General features: G+C 35.7%; 1 protein-coding gene across 4 annotated transcripts in view; it reads right to left on the bottom strand.

Annotated features, from left to right (window-relative positions):
• Positions 1 to 22,894, bottom strand: part of KIAA2026 (KIAA2026 ortholog) — a 53,999-nt gene that overhangs the window by 12,988 nt on the left and 18,117 nt on the right. For 3 of the 4 annotated variants that reach the window (XM_033003809.2, XM_042804812.1, XM_033003811.2), the window contains 2 exons: positions 16,620 to 16,696; positions 10,703 to 10,792 (listed from right to left, as the gene is read on the bottom strand). In XM_033003809.2, coding sequence (XP_032859700.1) covers positions 10,703 to 10,792; positions 16,620 to 16,696 — 167 coding nt within the window. The remainder of the gene's footprint in view (positions 1 to 10,702; positions 10,793 to 16,619; positions 16,697 to 22,894) is intronic. The other variant, XM_033003810.2, reaches the window with a different exon arrangement.

Below are 22,894 nucleotides of genomic sequence, written 5' to 3' on the forward strand. Positions count from 1 at the left end.
ATAATTGGGGCAGAAAACAAATATGGGCCAAAAAAGAATGGGGAAAAAAAATCTCCTTATCTTTTCAATTACTGTGGTTCAGTTAGTTTTCTGTGCAAACATGTAAGATTTCTGCAAAGTCCAGATGTTACACAAAGGATCTGCTATTATTCCTTAAATATTAAAATAGTAAAATGAGATGAACATAAAAAAAGAATCTATAATCTTAAAACACATCACTACAAAATCTAGTATTTCCTTTCCTATGCCATTTAATTCTCTAACACAATCTTGTGTTTTTTCCAGGAGGAAAAAAAAATGCAAATCAATCATTGATAAAGCTATGACTTATCTCCCTACCTCAGGATTACACAGCTACCTACTAATTTCCAGAGATAATAAACTTGCCTTTACAAACGTCTGTCTTGTGAACTCTTCTCAGTAATACCAAATGATGTAATGCAGGAGAACATCTACAAACTGAAGCTTAGGATGTTCAGGCTAGATCTTAGAAGGTATATTTTGATCAGAAACATACGGCATTAGAACAGGTTGCACAGTGAAGCTGTTCAATCTCCATTCATTCTTTCTTGTTTTCAGAACTCAGCTAGTCAGGTCATGGATGGCTCAGTGCAGCACTGACAATACTCCTGCTTCAAGGTGGGGAGACCTTCAAATGCCCCTTTCAACCACTGACTGCAGGGTTCCTTACAATCAGTATGACCTGATGGGCTATGGGTTTAACAAATAAATGGAATGCAACAGCTAATGCACAGAAGGAACTGACGACAGCAGAATAGCTGTGACTGTTCCACTCAATCAAAATATAGCTGTTCAGGAAATTCCACGAGAAGCGGCTTAATGGAATGGCAGGGCTAGTACAAAGGAATAGCTATTACAGACCCATAGTTCAGTCCTCTTGTCAACAAGGGGTCTGCAGAAATGGAAATATGGATGCACTGCCTTTTGTTGTTTATGAAATCCATCAGGATTTTATTAGTGAACTAAAATTAACCAAGTATATCAACCCAAGACAGTACTTTCTACCTCTAAAGTCTTTTTCTATCACTGAAGAGCTTGTTTGAAATAGATGTGTGAAAAAACTGTTTCCCTTCAATTTACTTGAGCTAATTCTAAGTTTCGTAAGAGCCTGCATTTCTAACTGATTAAATAGAAATATCCAGTACCTAACTTAGGTGTGTACTGCATTATATTCTTATGTGGTCTGTAATTCACATTCCCAGTCCTACTGCTTCTATACCTTGGATCTGACTTCTAAAATCATAGTATTGTTTAGGTTGGAAAGGACACTTAAGATCATGGAGTCCAACTGTTAACCTAGCACTGTCAAGCCCACCACTAAACCATGTCCCTAAGCACCACATTTACATGTCTTTTAAAACCCTCCAGGGATGGTGACTCAACCGCTTTCCTTGGCAGCCTGTTCCAATGCTTGACAATCCTCTCCCTGAAGAAATTTTTCCTAATACCCAGTCTAAACCTCCTCTGGCACAACTTGAGGCCATTTCCTCATCTTATTGCTTGTTACTTGGGAAAAAGAGATCAACACTCAGCTCACTATAACCTTTCAGGTATCTGTATAGAGCAATAAGGTCCCCTCTCAGCCCCCTCTTCTCCAAGCTAAACCTAGTTCTTTCAGCTGCTCCTCACAGGACATGTGCTCTAGACCCTTCAACAGCTTCATTGCTCTTCTCTGGACATGCTCCAGCACCTCAATGTCTTTCTTGTGGTGAGGGGCCCAAAACTGAACACAGTATTTGAGGTGGGGCCTCACCAGTTCTGAGTACAGGGGGACGATCACTTCCCCAGTCCTGCTGGCCACACTATTTCTGATACAGGCCAGGATGCCATTGGCCTTCTTGGCCACCTGGGCACACTGCTGGCTCATAATCAGCTGGCTGTTGACCAACACCCTCAGGTGCTGTTCCGCTGGGCAGCTTTCCAGCCACTCTTCCCCAAGCCTGTAGAGTTGTGGGGGGATTGATGTGACCCAAGTGCAGGACCTGGCACTCATCCTTGCTGAATCTCATACAATTGGCCTCAGCCCATTGATCCAGCCTGTCCAGATCCCTCTGTACAGCCGCCTTACCCTCAAGAAGATCAACACTCCTACTCAGCTTGGTGTCACCTGCAAACTTACTGAGGGTGCACTCAATCCCCTCATCCAGATCACTGATAAAGACATTAAACAGAACTTAATTACCATTTTGTTCCAGGTAGTGATAAACGGACACTATTTTCTTCTGGAAACACAATGTAAGGTATTAACAACAGAACAAAAGAAGAAAAAGGGCTAGACAGAGGACAAGTATAAAATGTGACTTTCATCTGTGTTAAGTACATTTTAAAAATGCTAACAGAATAAAAATACATTTTAGAAATGTGCTGAATGTTTCCATATAAACACAGAGAGACATTCAGCACACTGTCAGCTGAAAACTTACCTTTTAAGATAAGGTTTCTGACATCCAGAGCAGCCAGGAAATGCTCACTCCACTCTCCATGATGCCCCAACACATAATATTCTGGCATACTTATCATGGAACCCCAAAGCAGACTGGAGCCAGGATATGGATATATGGGGGAAGGACTGAACTTTTTAGGGGAGCTTTTGTTTTGTTTTTTTTTTTTTTTTTGTTTTTTTTTTTTTTTTTTTATTTAAAAACACACACACACAACCACAATATTATGCAGTTTTATAAGATTTTCTTTAATCTTTACTTTATATCCCAGGGATATAAAATAAAGAAAAGTAGAATTCTTATAAAACCATGCAATATTGTTGAAAAGGGGTGGTGGTGGAGGGAGAAAACTTACCTTACCCTTAATAGGCCTGCTCCATTCTGCAGCGGGGTTCTGTGGTATGTGTGACATCACCAGTCTAGCAGTATCTAGTGATGTCACACAGAGAGGGAGTTGGTGATCTGCAGCTGCTTTGGACATCAGATACCTAAAGAAAAGAGACCGATAAATTTTTCAATTCGGATATGGATAGATATTGAATGTTCTCATTAACCAATTTATGGGCCAAGAACTAGAATTTCAGAAAGTTATTTCAATGACAATTTTGACTGAATAAGAATGCATGATGAGATTATGTATTCATACTACAAAAACTCATCTATAATTGAAAGTGTTTTCATTTTGAAAATGCTTAGTGTTATCTTCTACAGTAAAAGTTTCTGAAAGTCAGTGTCTTGTATATTACCTTCAGCAACATAATTCTGAATATTGTAAGTATCTATCAACAGCTAACCTCTGCTGTTATTTGAAGACTGGTACTGAATACAGTCATGAAGAATGACTTGTAGTAAATCATGAAAAAAACCCTCACTTATGACATCCCTTAATTAATTTTATCTTTGAGCATTTACTGGCAACTAATGAAAAGATATATCAGCCCTCAAACTCTTTTCTGGTTTTTTTTTTTGTTTGTTTGTTTGTTTTTGTTTTTGTTTTTTTTTTTAAGACTTCAGCTTGCACTTCCATGACCTAGGTATTTGATCACATCAAGCTACATCATAAAATGGTATCCCATACTCTTACTAAACATTGCAAACAAAGGAAGCAAATACCCAAGCAATAAAACTCTTGCTACTGAGAATGTCTTTATCTCATGATTTAGTTCATTACTATGAAGCCACTTTTCATTCAGTCATTTAGCCACATGTTGTAATTTTCTTTAGGCAACATTACTATACAATCATGATTGCATTGATTAATTTACCACATTTATTTTAAAGATATAAACCAGAAAAATGCAGGAGAAAGTTTATTATCAGCATGACCTTACTATCTTTTTGAACCTAACTCAGAACAGTGAAATTATCCAGCACTGAACTGTCACATTTTACTCTTCATTAGAAGAATTTAAAGATATTAACATATACTTCTGTAACTCTTGAAGAAACTGGTTGTATGTAGTATCTTAAACTATATACAGAAAAGCTGTGTCTTAAGAAATTATGGATCTTACTTAACTCCCTTTCATATAGCTGAATTTTTCATCTTTTAAGCTCTGGATATGTAAGTATTTCGCTATTTTTCCGCTGAAAATCTTGAAAACAGCTGTTTTGTTATAACTGTGTGCTGACAGGAATGCCTTCAATAATTTTTTTCAAAATAATATACTAACTGACCAAAATCCAAAGCACTGTTAAATGTTCTGAATTAATGATTAAATGTATGCATACACATTCATGTCTTTGATGCAGAATCCACACTTTCATATTTGGAACTGTAGAAAGATCCATGATAAAAGTGGCTTAAGGAAAGCTTCTTAGGACACATTTATTGGAGACCTAGCCACACAAGAAAAGGCATGAAAGATCATGGGAAGCAAAGAGAAAAAAAGTTATTAAAAAAACTAGACAATATAACCAGAAAGAGAGATACTGAAGGAGCTAAGAAAAACTCAAAACTGGGCCAAAAATATTGAAAGCTACTGAGATAAACAGAAGACATCAATACCAGAGAAGAAAGAGTAATTACTGTGGAGAAGATTTCAAAATTTGAAGTCTAAAATTGGCTTTTTTCATTCATATTATACAATTAAATAGCTGTTGGATTTCCAAAAGCTCCACATGCTCAGTCTCTCCTCAAAAGTACAGGAAACTACATGGATGTAAATGTGTAAATTTCAGACTCAAAATGCAACATTTTGGGCTCCTATTAGTGTTTTTAAACGATGCAGGCAAGCAAGAGAGAAGCAGTAACTACTTGGAAGTGACTAAGGTACAAATCAAGTTTTTGGGACAAAGAATGAAAAAAGATAATATGTTAGATACATTACAGATTTAGATGCACAGTAACACAGAACCTAAAACGAAATGAAAAGAAAATGTTTCATCTGCAAGACTTCAAGCAGGTCTATTAAAATTCTGTTGTCCTAAATATTTATCAGAATAAGCATCTCTTCATCTGCAGTTTAAACCTGCAAATATGTGTACAAATCCAGAGTTCTCACACTGTAATATTATTATTTGCATGTACATTTATGTAAATATAGTAATCCAGATGAAAACAAGTATAACTGAAAACTCTTTACATGCAAAAGTCTCAAGCACGGTACATATTTCACTGAGGAGGAAGGAAGAGAATAGGAAGAGGAAGGAATGAGGAGAAGGAAGTCCACCTCCTGCTAAAAAGTGAAGATTTAACCCAGTAATAACTAAGTTTCCACAGGGCCCAAATGTGAAGACACTCTCAGTTTGTCCACTTCACTGTTTGTAAAGTTGAGGTCTGATTCACTAAAATCTAGTGCCCTAATTACAGCCTTAATCTATTGTGGATGGCTACATGAATTTCTGCTGATCAATCTTGGGAAGTCCCTGTACAGTCTTGTCTAAACACAGTTTTTCTACCAAACATTTTCAAACATATGGCAGTATTTCCCACTTTCTTTACTGCACGCAGAGGAAATATTTTGTAAGCTTCTATCTAGTAAAGGAGACATTTTGCATTATTTTTGCCATTTATTAATTTTTAAGTGAAGTGTAGCAAATCAATTAAAAAAAAAAAACAAACAACAAAAAAACAGAAAACTGTCTCTTCTCTTACTTTAAATACTTCCATTTCCTATGAATAAATTTAACAGCAGCCTGTTCGGAATTTCAAAAAAAGCAGACATAGAAAATACTATGTTCCTGGCTCAATGTATTCCTTTGCATAGTCTCAGTATCCTACAAGTTAAATTAGTCTGAGGTTCCATTTCTGAACTGAACCCATGGGTTTTTAACACTGAATTTTCAGTTGCATTCTGAAATACATATTTCTGCAGGTGATATGAACTTAAAGCTGCTGAAAATCTCAGTTTGCTTTCAGCCCTTCTGACTCACCTGCTTAAAAGGTATACTCACTCTCAAAGACAGACAATCACCTGTCTTGGGATGTACAACTGTCTAACTGAACAGGAACAACATTAGAAGGTGGCAGAATCCAACACCTTTAGGAAGCAGGTTTTTACCTTTTTTACTACTAAGTCAAGAACATCAGTGTGCTACTGACTTCGGCAAAACAATAAAATTTTTAATGTATTTTCTCCAAACCCTAATTAGTCAAGAACTTGGCTAGTGTCCTTTGACTCAGTAATTCTCATTCGCCTGACTTCTCTCCCTGTAGGAAGAGTCTGGTCTCCTTCTCAGGAAGGTACTACACTTCACCCATTTTAACCTTGTCAACTTAACTGCACAAATCCTGGGCTCCAGCCTCCCTTCTCACTCCCCAAACAGCAGTGCACTTACCAATCAGAATTGCAGGGAATTATTCCAATCCAAAGGTGCTACCAAAATAAAGTCTTGCATTCCAGTAAACAAGCAATCTTCAGAGTTTATGTTCTCTCCAAGACAATCTATGCTTTAACACAATCAGGACAGGGTCTAGAATTAACTGTCCTTGTGAAAACTCAGTTCATTTTACAAGGAACATGCTTACTACAAAGTCAGCTTGCAAAACAGCATCTGCAAAAAAGCCTGAAGTTCACTATTTGATACAAGTATCTGTAATTCTGTCAATTTCATACTACAGAATGGCAAGAGGTATTTTTTAAAGAATCAAGTTCTGTGATGATATGCAACAGTTAAACACATACAACTGATCTACAGAATAGCTTAATTAACAGTTTCACACACACACAAAAATTACTTCAGATCAAAAGAGAAGCTGATTATCTGAAAGGCAGTAAAGAGATTTCCATTCAACACTGCAACTCCCACAGATTTTACCAGACACAGAAGGCAACAGGGTAAAATGGGATCTGAAATGTCAGAAACTGATAGTTGTTATCTTGTGTACTGATTAGGATAGAAGGTGTTACTTTACCATCTCTTCTCATTAAAAAAAAATCATGTATTAGACAGAAGCCTTTATGTTATCCTAAATATATTTACAAAATGCTTCACCACCAAGTAAGTTTGTCAAAATTATTTTTTCATCAATACTGCTAGCAAGGAGATTTTAAAGTGGAATTAGGCTATTCTGCATGTCTTGATCAATTTGCTAGTTATGGAAAATTTCTAAGAGCTCACATCCAACTGAACTGCCATGTTCATATATACAGTCTAAATTCTGAAACATGAGGCTAAAATGCAATAAAATCTCAATAGAAATTTCAGCCAGTATGTTCTACTTCAGTTTTATAATTGTCTACTGACTGCTTGTAACTTCCCCCATGTCAGCATTAGTAACAAAACAGACATGACTTTTATTAGAATCTAATTCTTGTTACTGTAAATTCTGTGGTTTTTTCTATTAATTCCATTTTTATTCTAATTTTTAGTCACACAGCTCCAAAGTGAAAGGATGACACTTCACATGTCCTAAAGAACATAGGAAAGCTAGAATATCATTCCAAATCACAAAGCTATAATGTCTTCCAAAGCTAGAATGACATCTCTTAGGGAGACACCCTCCATCCTTTCACTAGGCAGTGCACTGAGCATTAGACTCAAGTCCTTCAAGCTCACTTTCTACACCTCCCTCTTTCTGATTTTCAGTCAGGCATTCAAATAAACAGTAAATCTCACTAACTTATTCTCTCCTTCTTGCAATGTAGTAGGTGGTAAGGAGAGGAACTACTTAGTAGCTGAAGGGATAGACTTTTTACAGTGCCTCTGATTGTGATATCACATACAACTTCACCTGCCACAAAATGCCACTTTTCTTGTCAAAAGCAGTCCCACTTTCTTTTGCTCCCAGATGCTCATTCCATGACACATCAAACTGTGGCAGAATACAAGCACAGGTATTTGTGCAACTGCATGATGAACTGTGCTAAAAAACTGATACAGATTACATACACTGCAGCAGCAGTAAAAAAGTAGTTACATTTACCACAGACTAACTTCCATGCAGCTGAACAAAGAACTTTGCTACACTCTCTCATGGGGTGTCAGAGAAAATAGAAGCTGCCAGAGACACGGAGCGTAGGAACTTTTTATTTGGCAGCAGTTCTGGCATATGTCAGTTGAAAGCATATGTGAAACTGCAGTCTTGCTTCAGAACTGTGGCTAGAGTTCCAAGAACAAAGCAGTCCAGGAAGAGGTAAAGCTAAGACTGAGTTGAACTTCTGTTTAAAGAACTGAGGTCAAATTTAATTCTCCTATCTAAACAGTTATGACAAACTGGCACTAAAGCAAATCTCATCATTGTTACAACAAACTCACCAGTAATGAAGAAAAAGTGCAAGACTTTTAAAATAGAAAAATAGTGTTAATAGTTAATTTAAAAGACAACACAGGTGTACAAAGGAGTACAGAATCATACAATTTTAATCAACAAAACAGTGAAAATCCTTTCCAACAGTTTAATTATTTCATTGTTGTAGAAGAAATGGTTAGTAATACCTACACTTAAAATTACCCACGGCTTCCCATTACATAACCCTGTTCTAATTTGCTTTTAACTTGCCAAACAAAACTTGTTTGGGCTGGAAATCTCTCATGTGATTTGTTGGCTCAAGCTGATGTTCTGAAAAGTGTCAGATCCAGCCAGTCCAACTACCTACAAAAAATGCAGGAAAACAGTAAGTTTACTAATGTTGAACAAGTCTTACAGCTCAGCTCTTTCATTACAGCCTCCACTATTTCCAAGTTCTGGATAAGGAATTCCTTTTACATACTCTAGAATGGTCTCTTAGGAAACAAAGGGAAGCTATGTCTAAGAAAAAGGCTACATTTATCATATGTGTTAGTATTTAACATAAGCTTTAAATTTTGCCTTGAGGGTTCCTCTCAATAGCATATGCTAACAACTACTAAAACTGGAATTACCAAGCAGGTTAGTCATGAAGAAAGATTCCTGTGGCTTCACCTGGGTCACTATTGCAAACAAAACAATCAATGAAGTTACCATGAATTAGTAAGAACACCACCATTTTTGAGTCAAAACCAGAAAGGTCCACGAAGAGCATCCAAATGAATACCATCATATTAAAACAAGCTTTCACATTAGGTCAAATTTTCACCATCAAATTAGATCAATGTTTTACTTAACAGACTTCAGAAAAGCTGAAACAAACTCTGAACTGCTACTGGAACATGCTTACACATAGTGTAAGACATCAAAAATTAAATTCTAATGATCTCCCTTGCAAAGTAAAACCTCATCTTAGCAAGTCAAGTTTATTGACTATTCAACTGATTTAACATCTTGTCATCTGTATTTTTAAAAAGTGATTATGAAATTTGCCCTACAATTATTTTTTTTTTAATCAATACTTTACTGTTTCCTTATACTCACTTCTTCAGCAATTAAGCCTAGCCTTTTCTCTTTACATGAAGTTTCTAACAACACAAGCATTTAGAGACCCACAATCATGATCTGATAGATCTATATAAGCACACAGAAAGATTGTCCTTACCTCACAACTTCTGAATGTTGAATGAATTGTATCTTAACTCCCCCGTGTTTGGTTTTTTTAAGACGGTGCGACTAGAACTAAACATAGTATTCCTGCTGAAGTCATGCAACTTATTTACATAATGACATTATCAGATTTCAGTTCAAAGAGCAATTATGACATATTTAGCATTTGTCTACCCTTGAAGAAGTCTTGTGGTATGGTTTTACTAGTAGACCAAAAGTCTTACCTATACTAAGATTATTGATATGCTGATGTGTACTCTCATTTTTGGCTTTTTCTTCTATTGTTGACATAGCCTTTCTGATAACCTCCTGACAATCTTATAAAACCAATTTGCAATTTAGCAACTACAAAATAATTTAAAGTTAAATCTGGTTTTATTCCTTTGGGTATTTTAATAACTATTATGCTAAGTATCTGCACTGAAATGTGTCCTTCAGAGTCCTAATTTATATTGCACTTCACCTACCATATCTCTCTCCTCTATTTAAATAGTTTAAGAATAAATTGTTTCTGCATCAGACTAAAGCCATTCACAGAAATTAGCCGCCTAAGTTCTCAGGTATAGAAAAAGTAACATTTTTAATTACTACTGTTCATAGAAATGCCAAAGGTTTAACAAACAAAGCTACAATGAAAAAGAATAAGTAATAAGAAGAGTTGGCCGTAGAGGGCCATTTAAATGAGTACTATTCATGTATTTAAAACCATCTACCATCTTGAAGAGAATCACTGCCTCCTACAAAACCCCAGATGTCTTGGATTCTCTTATCTAATCATTATTCTTTTGAGGTTTTCAGCTGCACAGACTGAGTGATCCAGTGTACATTGGTAAAATTTGTATCTCAATGTTTGTATCAAAAGCCAGATAGCATGCCTTCCCGTACAACCTACTTGAATAAAAAATAAACAAAGCTAATTTTAATAACTTGTGAACAAAACGAGTTAGAAATCCTAATAAGCAACATAACTATTATCTCACAAGAAGATCTGATCAGCACTGCATAGGCAGATATAAGAACTCTATCCTATAATTGCTTGCTGGGTAAGTTTGTCCTCTGGGAAGAATGGTCATACGTTTAATAGAAATTAACTACTCCTTCTAAGGTATTACCACTATCCACACTGAAAAGTGTTTAACACAGTTACAGAATTTACTTATCATAAAAACACTGACAGAGCACTAGATACAGAAAAGATTAAGATTACAGTCTCCAGGTATGAACCCTATGAGGCTTCATGCACTTACTGAACAGGCATTAAATCTTCAGTTGACAGGCCTCAGCAAATAATTGGCACCGTTTTATACCCATACAAGAGAAAGCTTTTAATGTCACATACCGATTTCTTTTTAATGTCCTCCAGATCTTTGAGTTCATTCTCAATCTTTGTGATTAATTCCCTGAGTTCATCAAGATTAGTGCAAATAAGCTAAAAAAACAAATGAACACAAACACTTGGTAATGTGGGACTTGGAAAATGTACAATGAGGTTAAATAAAATGTAAAAGCACATGTTATTACTTAGTGCCACCATTTGATTTTTATTTTCTTATAGCATTTTTAGATGTAAAAATGTAGGACTGTTTGAAAGGAAGAAAATTGAATAGAATACTTCATTCTTCAGACATAAATCACATCTCTGCCTGTAAGCTTCCATTTCAAAATGTAGGTATTTTCTTAAAAGGTCTGTGAATGACAACTACCAAATTTGTCTCAAATATAGTAATGAGTTGGAACCGGTGTGAGTACCAGACAGCTCTCTGGTGACTTAAAGTATGCTAGTTTTGGACTACGCTGTGGTTATAACATAATTGCACTTGTTACAACTTTTTCCTGAACATAACTTTACACATTTACACAGACTATTCCTGAAAAATAATCTAGCCAAATCTACCTGCCTATCTACGTCTTGAAAAAGTATTATATACTTCTTATTCCTGTTTCTAGAAAACAGTTCTTTACATTTTTATTTTCAGAATACGTATGCTATATTCTTGAAAAAATCAAACAAAAGTAATCTGTATGTTTTAGTTTACCACCACTTAGGGCAATTATAGACTTAATAAACTAAGAATGTTAGGTTCTTTCAGGTTATCATATGTTAAGACTTGCTTTTTTCTGAACACCATTAGGTGGAAATGTTTCCATTACTACTGAAAACATGTTGAAATAGTTTATGAAAACCAAATCTGAATAGAAAAAAAAACTCACAAAAATGCTTTTATCATACAATTGAAAGTTTTAAATTTATTTTTTTCCCAGATCAGTAATTCCTAACAATATATTTTTACTTCAATTACACATGAAGTTTTAGATTTGCAGCAAAATCATATTAAAAGAACCTTTGTTTCACTGTTAAAACACAGAACTGACACTTTTACCAAAATACATAAATTTCAGAAACCTCTAGTGCATACATGCCATTATTTACATAACACTGTACATTTGAGAGCATTGGAAAACCGGAGAGAGTAAAACTAAAGTTTACAGTGTTCACATTTATCAAATCTAAAATAGCAAATGAATAAAGAGACTGGCACTGTCTTGCTGTAGACAATGTATGTGAAATTAACTTGCAAAAGGTTCATCTCAACCCAGAAAATGGTATTGCTGTGTGTAACTCTACTAGGTTCAACATCCACATCTTTCCCGCACCTAAAGAAGTTCTGAACACATAAGATGTAAACTGGAAGCAAAATACTGGCTTTTCTCTTCCCATCTGGTCTGCAAAGAAATCTGATACTGCATTATTATACAAAAAGGTACAAGTTTGTCACATCAAAAAGTCAATAAAGGCATTGACAAAGATTTTCCCTATGCAATTATAATCCACTCCTTTGATTACATTCTTGACAATACAGTTTTTAAACTTTATCATTGCTTTTTATTGTCTCCTATGAGACACATTTAATTCAGTGTACCATGGATCAAAGATAAAGCAGGACTATGAATCAAAGAAAGATACTGTCTTCATTTGCTAGAAGTGGGTGAATTTCTAGGAACTCACTTCTAGAAAGGCAAGAGTTTGCAAAGAGGATGATTTTGCTAATGTTAGTTGGATGCTGTCCTGGAAATAACAACTCTATCTTTGACTCTATCATAAAAACCTCCCACATGTCATCAGACAATTCATGCAGACAAACCTTTCACAGGTCACAGCCCTGTTCCTCGTTTTCAGAACAGTCACTCAAGACGTAAGGATCTGATTTGAAGAACTGTCAGTGTGTACCAATCTAAACTATGTCAATGGAAAAAACAATGCAAATATATACAGTTTAGTTGTCTTGGGGCTGGGGGAGACCAGGAAGGGTAATCAAATCTCTAAGGCCCAATCTTCATCATAAGAAGTGTATCTTTGAGGCTAATATCCATGTGCCAATTACCCACTGGTAAAACAAGGAAGTTAACAGCAGCTCAGCTTAGAGGATTTACTGTCAAAATTAGTTTATTATGTGTAATATTCCAATATTGTACTGAAAACCACTATAAAAAGGTTCAGGAAGAAATTTTTATTTCTTCATTTCACAGTAGGATTTGAGACGAGGTACTAGAGATGCACACTGATTGGGAAGAAGCTATTTCTGAAAATTCTCTCACCTGGTTAACATCTCCCATTTTACAGAACAAACCCAGCATTTTAAAGGGAAGATGAAAAGAACAGTAATAAAAAAAGTGTAGTGTATTTTGTATGATCATTTTGATATGGAACGTAGCTTCGATTTCTCATGAGACTGTAATGTATATCTCAGCGTTCTTTGCTCACAGCTATTAATTGGCTGAATTTAGCAATTCAATTTTCTGTAAGCAACACTGCCTTTCTAAATTATTTGTATGCTTTAATAGGTAAGTTAATGTGAAGGCAAAAAGAAAGTTATTAATGTTACAATCTAACCAGTCTGTCATATTCCATGGTAGCTTCACATACTGCTCTTAAAAAACATGCCTTCCAGTCATCTATCATGAGAAAAAGAACCTGAAGAGAAAAAAATGTTTCCTTTATGACTTATCAAAGGTCATGGAAGATTAGTCCTTATTCTCTAGAACACTATATGGTGGCTTAAAGATTCAGGCTGTCAGTATTTCCATTAATGTATAAGTCATGTAATTAGTTATGTGCATGCTAACTACCGCACAGACATTCTCAAATCAGGCACAGTACTTACTATATATAGTCTTAATTTTCATAGGCAATAAGTATCCTGGTTTTTAAGTAAATACAATGGAAGCCTCACGTACTCAGTATTCCAGTAAATTTTCAAATTCGATGTTCTACTTTCCTGTTAGGATACAATCTCAGATCTCAGTAACTTCTCAAAGACCCACACTGACTCCTAGAACTTCAAGGAGGAAAGACAGGAAAACTCTCCTGATTTTATGAGGCAAGACAGGGGGACCAAGCTTGATTCCAGCTTGGAATTCTCCTGTGATCCATTTCTCAAAATTTATAAATGAACTGTTCATCATTATAAAAATAAACCTAATCTGTGAATCTATTAATAATCACAAATCTAGTATACTCCTCAGATCACTGATGCCCCCTTTTTCCTGCTGCTTAACTTCAGTCAATCTTTTAGCATACTTTTTACTCACTTCAGTGGGGTCTTGTGCTTAACTTCAGGTTATATGTTTAATGATTATACATTATATTTTTATTTCCTATGAACCTGTTTTTTTATTGCTTCCATCTCTGTGTGGTAAATGTCCTAATAGCCACCTTGTATTTAATATAGACTATAGCTGATAAAATTGAAACTGTTAAGACACAGTTAAACAGAAAAAGCTGAAGTTAGTCCAGTTTCTTAAAATGTGTGTGTTCCTTTTTTTTTTCTTAGTTATAGTACATGTAGGTCTATATAGCTACATGAGTATATATGTGAGGGGAAAGGAGGAAAGACTGAGGCAAAGCACTTACTACCAAACCTTTGTTTGTAACTGGAAAAGAAAACCCCCAAAACCTGGTACTTTGTAACTGAAAAGAAACCCCAAAAAAACACATTAGTGTCCCTTCTGTACAGTAACATAATTACTGTAATTTCTTTAAAACATTAATGAGCAACAGTAATAACTTTGGAAGTCAGAATTTCTTTTAACGGAAATATACAACAGCCAACTAACTCATGATCTATGAAGCTATAAACTCACTTCTCAATTTTCAAAATATTAAAAACAGGACATGTTTTTTATGTCTTTGGTAAAGAGAACTTAATTTGCATCTGCTTTTGTTTTGGGTTGGGTTTTGTTTTGTTCTTTGTGGTTTTGTTGTTTGACCTTTTTTTTTTTTTAAAGCAGCCTTGAGCTAAGGAATTAATGTAAGGTCTGAAATCACATACAAGGAAGGAGTGAAGTTCACTGACCTACGCTTTTACTGCTTTGTCCATGACATTCACACTATGATACAGAACAGAAAAACTGTGCAGTATATTTCCTCAAAAGGTTGTTTAAAAATGGCATTATAAATGTTAGGATTAGGATTAAGCAGTACAATTATCTCCTGATTTTTTTTGTTAATAATTGATTTTAATGTACAATTGGGCCCACTGCACATACTGAAAAATGTATTAATTTCTCAGTTTTAATGTCAAGTTATGATTTTCAGGTTGTATCGGTTGTATAGGATGTATACTTAAGCACAGGATCTAGTCTTATGAAATAAAGTGCCTTATGGCCTTTTTTTTTTTTTTTTTAACATTTGTAGAATGCAGGCAGAAAAAACATCTTACAATTTTTCACTTATTAACTTTATTACCAAAAGACCTGTTTAGATATTAATAGAATATTCCTATAGTTATACCCTCCCTGGCATACCTTACAGGGCCTGTATAGACTCTAGCTGTTTTACCAAATATTCAAAGAAATACACTCTCACCTTCAGTTACATAATTTCATTAAGTTTCGCCATCCATGTATGTGGGGAAAAGTATCACGAAGCATACTTTACTAGGCTCTAAAAGACTTAGTAGCATTCCAAATATAAATGTTTTAATATTTGCAAATACTGCTAACAGTCATACCAGTCCAGTCTATCCTCTTGAAAAAGGCAGGGTAAATTATTAAAAAGTTCCCTAATAAGATTAAACTGCTCATATTAACTGATTTTAGCTTCACCTAAAACAGATGTAAAGCCTAGGTTTGATCAAAAGAGCCAGAATTATTTTGTTACATTTTAAACATTTTAATTAAGATTTTACATAGGTAAATGTGATAATGTTAATTATACACTTATATAGATATCTTAGTGTACAGATTACCTTGGTTAGATAGAAAAGTTGGGCTAAGTTTTAGATAGTGTTTTAGACAGAATACTTAAATGCAGTAGTTTAATACAGTAGGAGAAGATTTCTAACCCAACTATGTACATCCATGGCATGCAGTTAATGTGCTGGGAAAAAAAAAAACTTTTCGGCTTTTTTGGAGCTGCTAGGAAACATTTTAGACACTACCATTAGAATATAGATGAAAGTCAGTGTACACTTAAATATCAGTCTTTTCTCAATATTGACTGTTATTAACCCATTTTATAACCAGAAATTCTACTAGCTCCACTTGAAATACATCATCATTGTGGAATAAATTGATTCAGTGTGAGGGTTTTACAGAACAGTCATGATTTAATCTATGTCCATTGCTCAGAATAGCACAACTTATTTTCTAAAAAAAAAAAAAATATAGCCGAAGGAGAACTTCAATCCAAGCAGGCATGCATACATAAATTGTGATTTAGTACTGTTAACACTTCTATTACAATACCATAAAAACACTGGATCATAATTAGCACTTTCTTAGTGCTCTCTGTTCTAAAGGTCAAATGCAGATAAGCAACGAAAACAAGATGAACTCAGGAGCCTACAAATTTTTTGCAAGTCCTTCATTAAATCAAGCTAGATTTCAATTCAAGGACTACAGTGCCTCACTTCACACAAAACCCAAGTAATTTTTTCCCCCCAAATTATATCTATCTTAAAAATTCAATGAACAACAACTAGTTTTTACAGGTTTTGTCCTGTAATATATTTATCTGGAATACTGACCAATACTGTGAAATAGTGTGCAGTCTGCCATAATAAAAAACACTAAGACATTCTCTACCAAGAAAAGGTGAAATGCACTTTTGAAAGCACCATCAGATTAAACCTTTTGAACTAGAAGAGGAAATTCACCTTTGATTAGGATTTTCAAGGTTTCTATCAGAAACTAAAGAACTTATTTTACAGACATTCAGATTTCAAGTGCTTAAAACAAAAATGAAAATAATTTACCTGAAATTCTGGTATTGTAGACTTTGTAACACCTTTCCTCTTCTTTGTGATTGCTTTTTTAGATACCGATTTTTTTCCTTGTAAGATTAAAAGAGAAAAGCTTCATAATGCTGTTTGTTGTACTTCATTAGTAAAATCAAATTACATACAGACTTGAAAGTTAAACTATAACTAACAGACAGCTGATAGTAAGTCATATAAACTTGATGAATCAGAACTAGATTCAGCAAAAGCAAACATTAAACAAGTATCTGTGGTGTAGGGCAGACTTTTGGCAGGGGGGAGGGTGGAGGGGGTTAGAGGGGAAAAACAAAACAAAACAAAAGACCCCCAAAACAAACCCACTACAATACCCATTATATAACACCTACAAATTTCAGTCAGAAAAGAAACACTCACAGCACTGTTCTAAAGGAGTGAAATCCAGAACTTATGCCACAACCTTAAGAAATACAGCATCTTACCTGCAAGATTTGTTTTCTGACACTGTAAAGTGAACCATACATTAGGGTCTGGGACCTCTGTATCTTAGTAAAAAAGACCCTCCAAGCACAAGCAATACCTAGAAATCCCCAAATGAACATAATGAAGTTACTAATGAAATAAGATTGCTGATTTGGGTTTTTTTCTGGTTGTGGAAAAACCTAACATTTCAGAAGAAAGTAAACACCTTCCTATAATGCCCCTCACATACAACTGTGCTATATAAGAACAAGGATGTAACTGAAAACCTCCCTGAAGGTAACACAAGTGTTTTACTGCCTATAGTACCAGGGTTCAAGTCACATACATTTCTAAAATGAAGTAGTTATGTCACCAAGCCATATATGCAAGATAAGTTTGTTGTATGGTGATTTCTACATTCGCATGGTAAATTGAAACAAGCTTACTTTTAGCCTGTTCGTTCAGACCAAAACCATCATTCTAAGATTACTACTGTGCTCACATTCAGGGGTCCTAGACAATCATTAAAAACAAAATCATACAAGGTACACGGAACTCATCGTCAAACAGAATCATTGCAGACACTCGGTAATAATACAAACACAGGTAGATCTGGTATTTATATTAATAAAAATATTGGCAGGAATGGCATTTAATTTTCTCCTAATAGATGCTTGCTTTTATGTGCAAATGCATATGTACATATATGTACACCTATTCTTAGATGCCTAGGCATCTGCATTTTCAGCTTATTACACTATCTTATTTTCAGTTTATTACACCGTGAGTTTCCTGAACACCTTACCTGAATCTGAAATAAAACACACATAAGAGACAGGGCACAGGGCTCAAAGATCTAGATTTGAAACTCCACGTAAAAGCGAACCATATAAAAAACAATAAATCAACCTAGATTTGAAACTCCACAAATTGAATACATAACAAATTTCAAAGAGCCCTCAACTATCAAAAATAAACACTCACAGATTTCACATTAGAGAACAAGTGATAAAACAGAGAAGCACGTTTATTAGAACAGTGACTGAAATGTTTTGACAATGGGCAAGAAAAGTCAGTATATTTTGTTATATAATTAATGAATTCAGCTACATTGAAAACATAATTGCCACTACTGAGAACAGTGCTGCCCACTTAACCAACTAAAGCAGACATCTAATATAAGCTTTTTTGACAAACTGGCTCAAAAAGAAGTCTGGTCATATGGTGGTTTCTTGTTACAACCCTCTAAAAGAATGTTATCTGGCAAAAACATGAAGGGATAAAAACATGGGACAGCTAGACTGTCTTGCTTCTTTACAAAAAGAAAGTATTGAATATGAATAAAATTTTCATCTTATTTTAATATTTTCAACATACTTTTCAGTAACTAATTAACATTTTCAGCATCAGGTGCTCTATGATGCGGTGTACTTCAAAAAATAACAGTTATATAACAGAAATATACTCTATTTTCGCCAATATTTCTTTCTGAAAAAAAGAGGAAAAAATTAGGAAGAATTATAATTAATTACCCCCAAAACAAAGTAAGTATTTATTCTTTTACAGCAGTATCTGAAAAGCATGCAGTAGGGAAGATATGGGATAACAGACAGAACAGGAATTAAAAAAACTGACTAGAAGCACAAGGAAAATGAACCTTACCTTCTGTGTAAACTGAATCAGGAAAAAAAAGTCTTGAAAATAGAGTATGACATATGGGTTATCATAAGGCATGTTTACTAGAATACATGTGCATAAGACTTACACAATTTCCAGGCTGACAATTGCCATGAACAGAGCAGCACCACAGTCTCTTTCCCACTTTGTGACTATACACACCAGATACCCTATTGTGAAGGCACATATCAGATCCCAAATAACAAGAAAACACTACAGATATTTGAACAATGGGAGAGAATTAATATATATACAGCAACTAACTCTGGCAAACTCATCTTCTACCTTAGTAACATCCTTATAAAATACCAAGTTGAAATTCAAAAGAAGTTATATCAATAGCACTGATAATCTCTCTCTTAAAAAGCTATTTCTGGTTTTCCAAAAGTAGTATTTCTCATTTGACAAGTTTCAAAAGAAAAATTTTCTTTAACAGCTTTTCAAGGAAAAAACTCAAAGATGATAAAGGAACTTTATTTAGTACTCCTGAGACAGTGCAGCTGCACCGGTGTCCAATTTGCAAACTGACTTTACTACCTAAAAATATTCCAAATCACTTACCTTTAAGTGGAAAAATCTTTGCATAGAATTAACCAAGGATCAGATTTCCACAAGAAAAATCTATCAAGATCTGCCAGTATACATTCTCAGACCACAAGCTGACACATTCAACAAAAACAACAGCAATGGTAAGGAATGTTAGCCTCTACCAGTTAGCTGCTACTGGCCCTGTTGCATGTAACAGCCATGTGAAGAGTTCAGCCATGTCACCATGAAGCAGTCACTTAGCTCCAACTGCCAGGCTGAGGTGGGCATAGATCCTATATGGAAGGTAAAATCACTAACGTGTTGTTGAACAGGCATCAACTGTGAGTGGCAACTTCTCAAAGCAGTCAACTGAGGTCTACTAGAGCTCCTTTGTCCCTAATTCTAGGTAAAGAGACTATTTAAAATGGCTTAAATTACTTATTTCAGCAGATGAAGTAATGTCTCTGACAGCAGCTAGACAGATTTTGAATCAGCATACTGTACCTTTCAGAGCATACTCAAAGTACAAATATAATTAATTGATGGCTAAAAGGGATTAGTTAGAAAAGCACACCTAAGAAATAATTAAGGAAAAAAATAAACAGTTCTAATAAGGAAGCTCATATGCATTATCTCTTCAGGTCACCTATTCCAGTTCAACATGCCCTGCTTGCTTCCCACCTGTCAGTCCCCAGATTTTACTAGCTATAATTTATAAACGATTTAACAGGAGTTCTACACATAGACAAAATAATGAAGTCATTTCAGTGGAAAAATTCCTAGAGAGGGAGAGGGTAACAGTGGCTCAATAAACAGAATTCCATCTTTAAAGGCCTTCAAGTCACATCTGATCTGATCTGGTACTTGAGACAGTCCTTCAAACAAGGAATGAGACTAGGTGACCTACAGATGTTCCTTCCAACCAGCTTTTCTATGGCTGTCCTAGGTTTGAGTGATGGGGATTTTGGTAGCAAGGAAGGGTGCTACAATGGTGGCCCCTGTGAGAAGCTTCTTGAAGCTCCCCTGGCTCCAAGTCGGACCCACCTCAGGCCGAGGCCAAGCCAATTAGAGATGGTGGCTGCACCTTTGTGATAATGTATTTAAGAAGGGGAAGCTGGGAGGAAGAGTTGTGACATCAACATGAACACAAAAATCAGTGGAGGAACAGAGGAGGAAAGGGGTTGGGAGATGTGCCACAGCAAAGACCCTTCCTGTCACCCATGGATGTCTACAGTGGAGCAAATACTGGAATGCCCTCCCAGGTGACTGTGCTTGAAGTCAGCCGGGACCCTGTGAGAAGCAGCCCCCGCTGTTGTAGTTCAGTGCTGGGAGGATTGCAGCATGCAGGAGTGTCCCACACCGGAGCAGCTCGGGAAAGGCTGTGACCCGTGGTGGGGAGTAATGTCAGAGCAAGTTTGTGGAGGACTGTCTCCTGTGAGAGGGGGACCACGCTAGAGGAAGGGCAAGAAGTTCCAGAATCTCCCCCCACTGAAGATGGAAGAAGTGGCAGCGCTGACTGCACCCCCCATTCCCTGCCCCTGCGCTGCTGGGGGGAGGAGGTAGAGATATCGGGAGCAGAGCTGAGCCCGGGAAGAAGGGAGGGGTGGAGCAAAGGTCTTTTCAAGACATGGTAATGCTTCTCACTGCCCTACTCCACCTGTTCAGTGTTGTTAGTGTCTGAAAGTTCCATTTCAAATATAGTCAACACTTCTTTGGAAAAAGAAAGAGCTTCATTCCCCCTTGACAGAATTATAACATAACATTACCAAATGAAAATAATGGTTTGTAGTCAAATATATACATATCAAAACACTCTCTCTCTATATATATATATACATATATATATATAAAAATCTACTTTGCTGCAAATGGCATTGTTCTAAAGCTAGGACATGTCAGCCTGTATCATTCTTGTGTAATGTTACATTCACCCACTAACACGATTTTACCGTGCCACAGTGACTAATAATGTCTTCACACTGCTTTTTCCAACTGGCTCCACACCTCAGTTGGGTTTCAGTTCAAAGGGGAAATGACTATGAGACATCTTACCTCGGCTAGGAGTTGTAACTATCATCTCCTTTCCTCTCCTACGCTGCAGGAGAGGATCAGCTCTTTTTATACCACCTCCAATACTGACAGAGATATAAGCCGTTCCTGAGATTAGGGAGGGCACAACTACAGACACTCAAGGCAAGAGCCCTTCCATATTCAGTGGACAAATCAGGACCGTGCAACTAATAAAGAGTCCTTTTCGTTATCTACCAGAGAATAAAGGGAAAATGCACAATCACTTTATTCTTCAAGCAAACTACAACACATCTTGTCCTAAATTAAACTATAATTCAGTTATCTGTGGATCTAAAACAAAACACATTATTGATTTGAGGTATTATTTCTCTCTAATAATATACTACCAACCTACATCTAAAGCTGATAGCATCAGAGCTCAAAAGCTCAATTTACACATATCCTGACTTTAACTGCTGAAAGAAACCACTTGGATATTAAATTGAAACAAGAACACTGTCAAAATGCATTCAACCTGCAGTAAAGGACAGTGCAGTTGTGTAACATTTTAGCTATCATGCCACTGGTTCTTTCTGAATCAAAACAAACTCCGTCTTGCAGCAGGAATGCAGTAAAACACAGGTTTTCTACAGTAAACTTACTTGAGCAAGCCCTTCCTCACCTGCCAAAAGCTGAAATCTGTATTAAGCAGACACAAGTAACACTGACTTCGATACTGCCCTGTCCACCCCAGACAGTGTTCAGTGCTTGAAGGATGATGAGGACAGAAACCTGTATAGTACGTATTAGTATAAGCCAATAACAGAGGTTAGTGAAAGCACCAAATTGAATGTGAAACATATGCTATTTTGAGAAAAGCTGATTTCAAAGTAAGTGAATGTCATATTGGAAAGCACTGAAATATTTGTACTGCTTGAAACAGTGTACTCCAGGTTTCATGTATGACTTAATCTCAGGGTAAAGACAGTACTTTATATAACAAACCAAACCTAAACCAAAAGAAATGAGTTAAGTAATTAAAAGGTGAACAATCTTTACATTACTGTGTTTTATTTTTTAATGCTAAATTAATGACAATCACAATAGGTAGAGAGGAAGAAATATTACTTCCCTGAATTAATACTGTTGTGAGTTATCATCTGTTCTATTCTCAATTCCAAGAAACTGGATTATTTCATACTTTTAACTGACAGTTAAGAGCTGTTTTTTATCCATTTTCGTTCTATATATTTATAATTGTCATCAAATAATTTGCTAAACAAACTCATTGCTGAAAGCAAAAAACAAAACCAGATCTACGGTTCTTTCACATTTACTCCCATTAAATAACATCAATGTTAGAACACTTCTGTTCCAAGATTCACTGGAAATCAACATTTCACTAGCCAAGAGCCCCTTAGCCAGCTCTAAGAAAATTCTTAGATGTTACTTAAGCAAATCCAGAAGATGCCTGGCCAAAACAAATTTCACAGATGTTATCACTGAATAGATGTGCAGGCAATTAACAAGGTAGCATAAAAACTAGGGCCTGGACACTAGTTATGAGCATCCAAAAAACCCACGAGGGAGATTAGATGCAACTAAAGCAGAAGCCA

This window comes from Tyto alba, unplaced genomic scaffold (genome assembly GCF_018691265.1).
Source record: "Tyto alba isolate M040663 unplaced genomic scaffold, T.alba_DEE_v4.0 Super-Scaffold_42, whole genome shotgun sequence".
Lineage (NCBI taxonomy): Eukaryota > Metazoa > Chordata > Aves > Strigiformes > Tytonidae > Tyto > Tyto alba.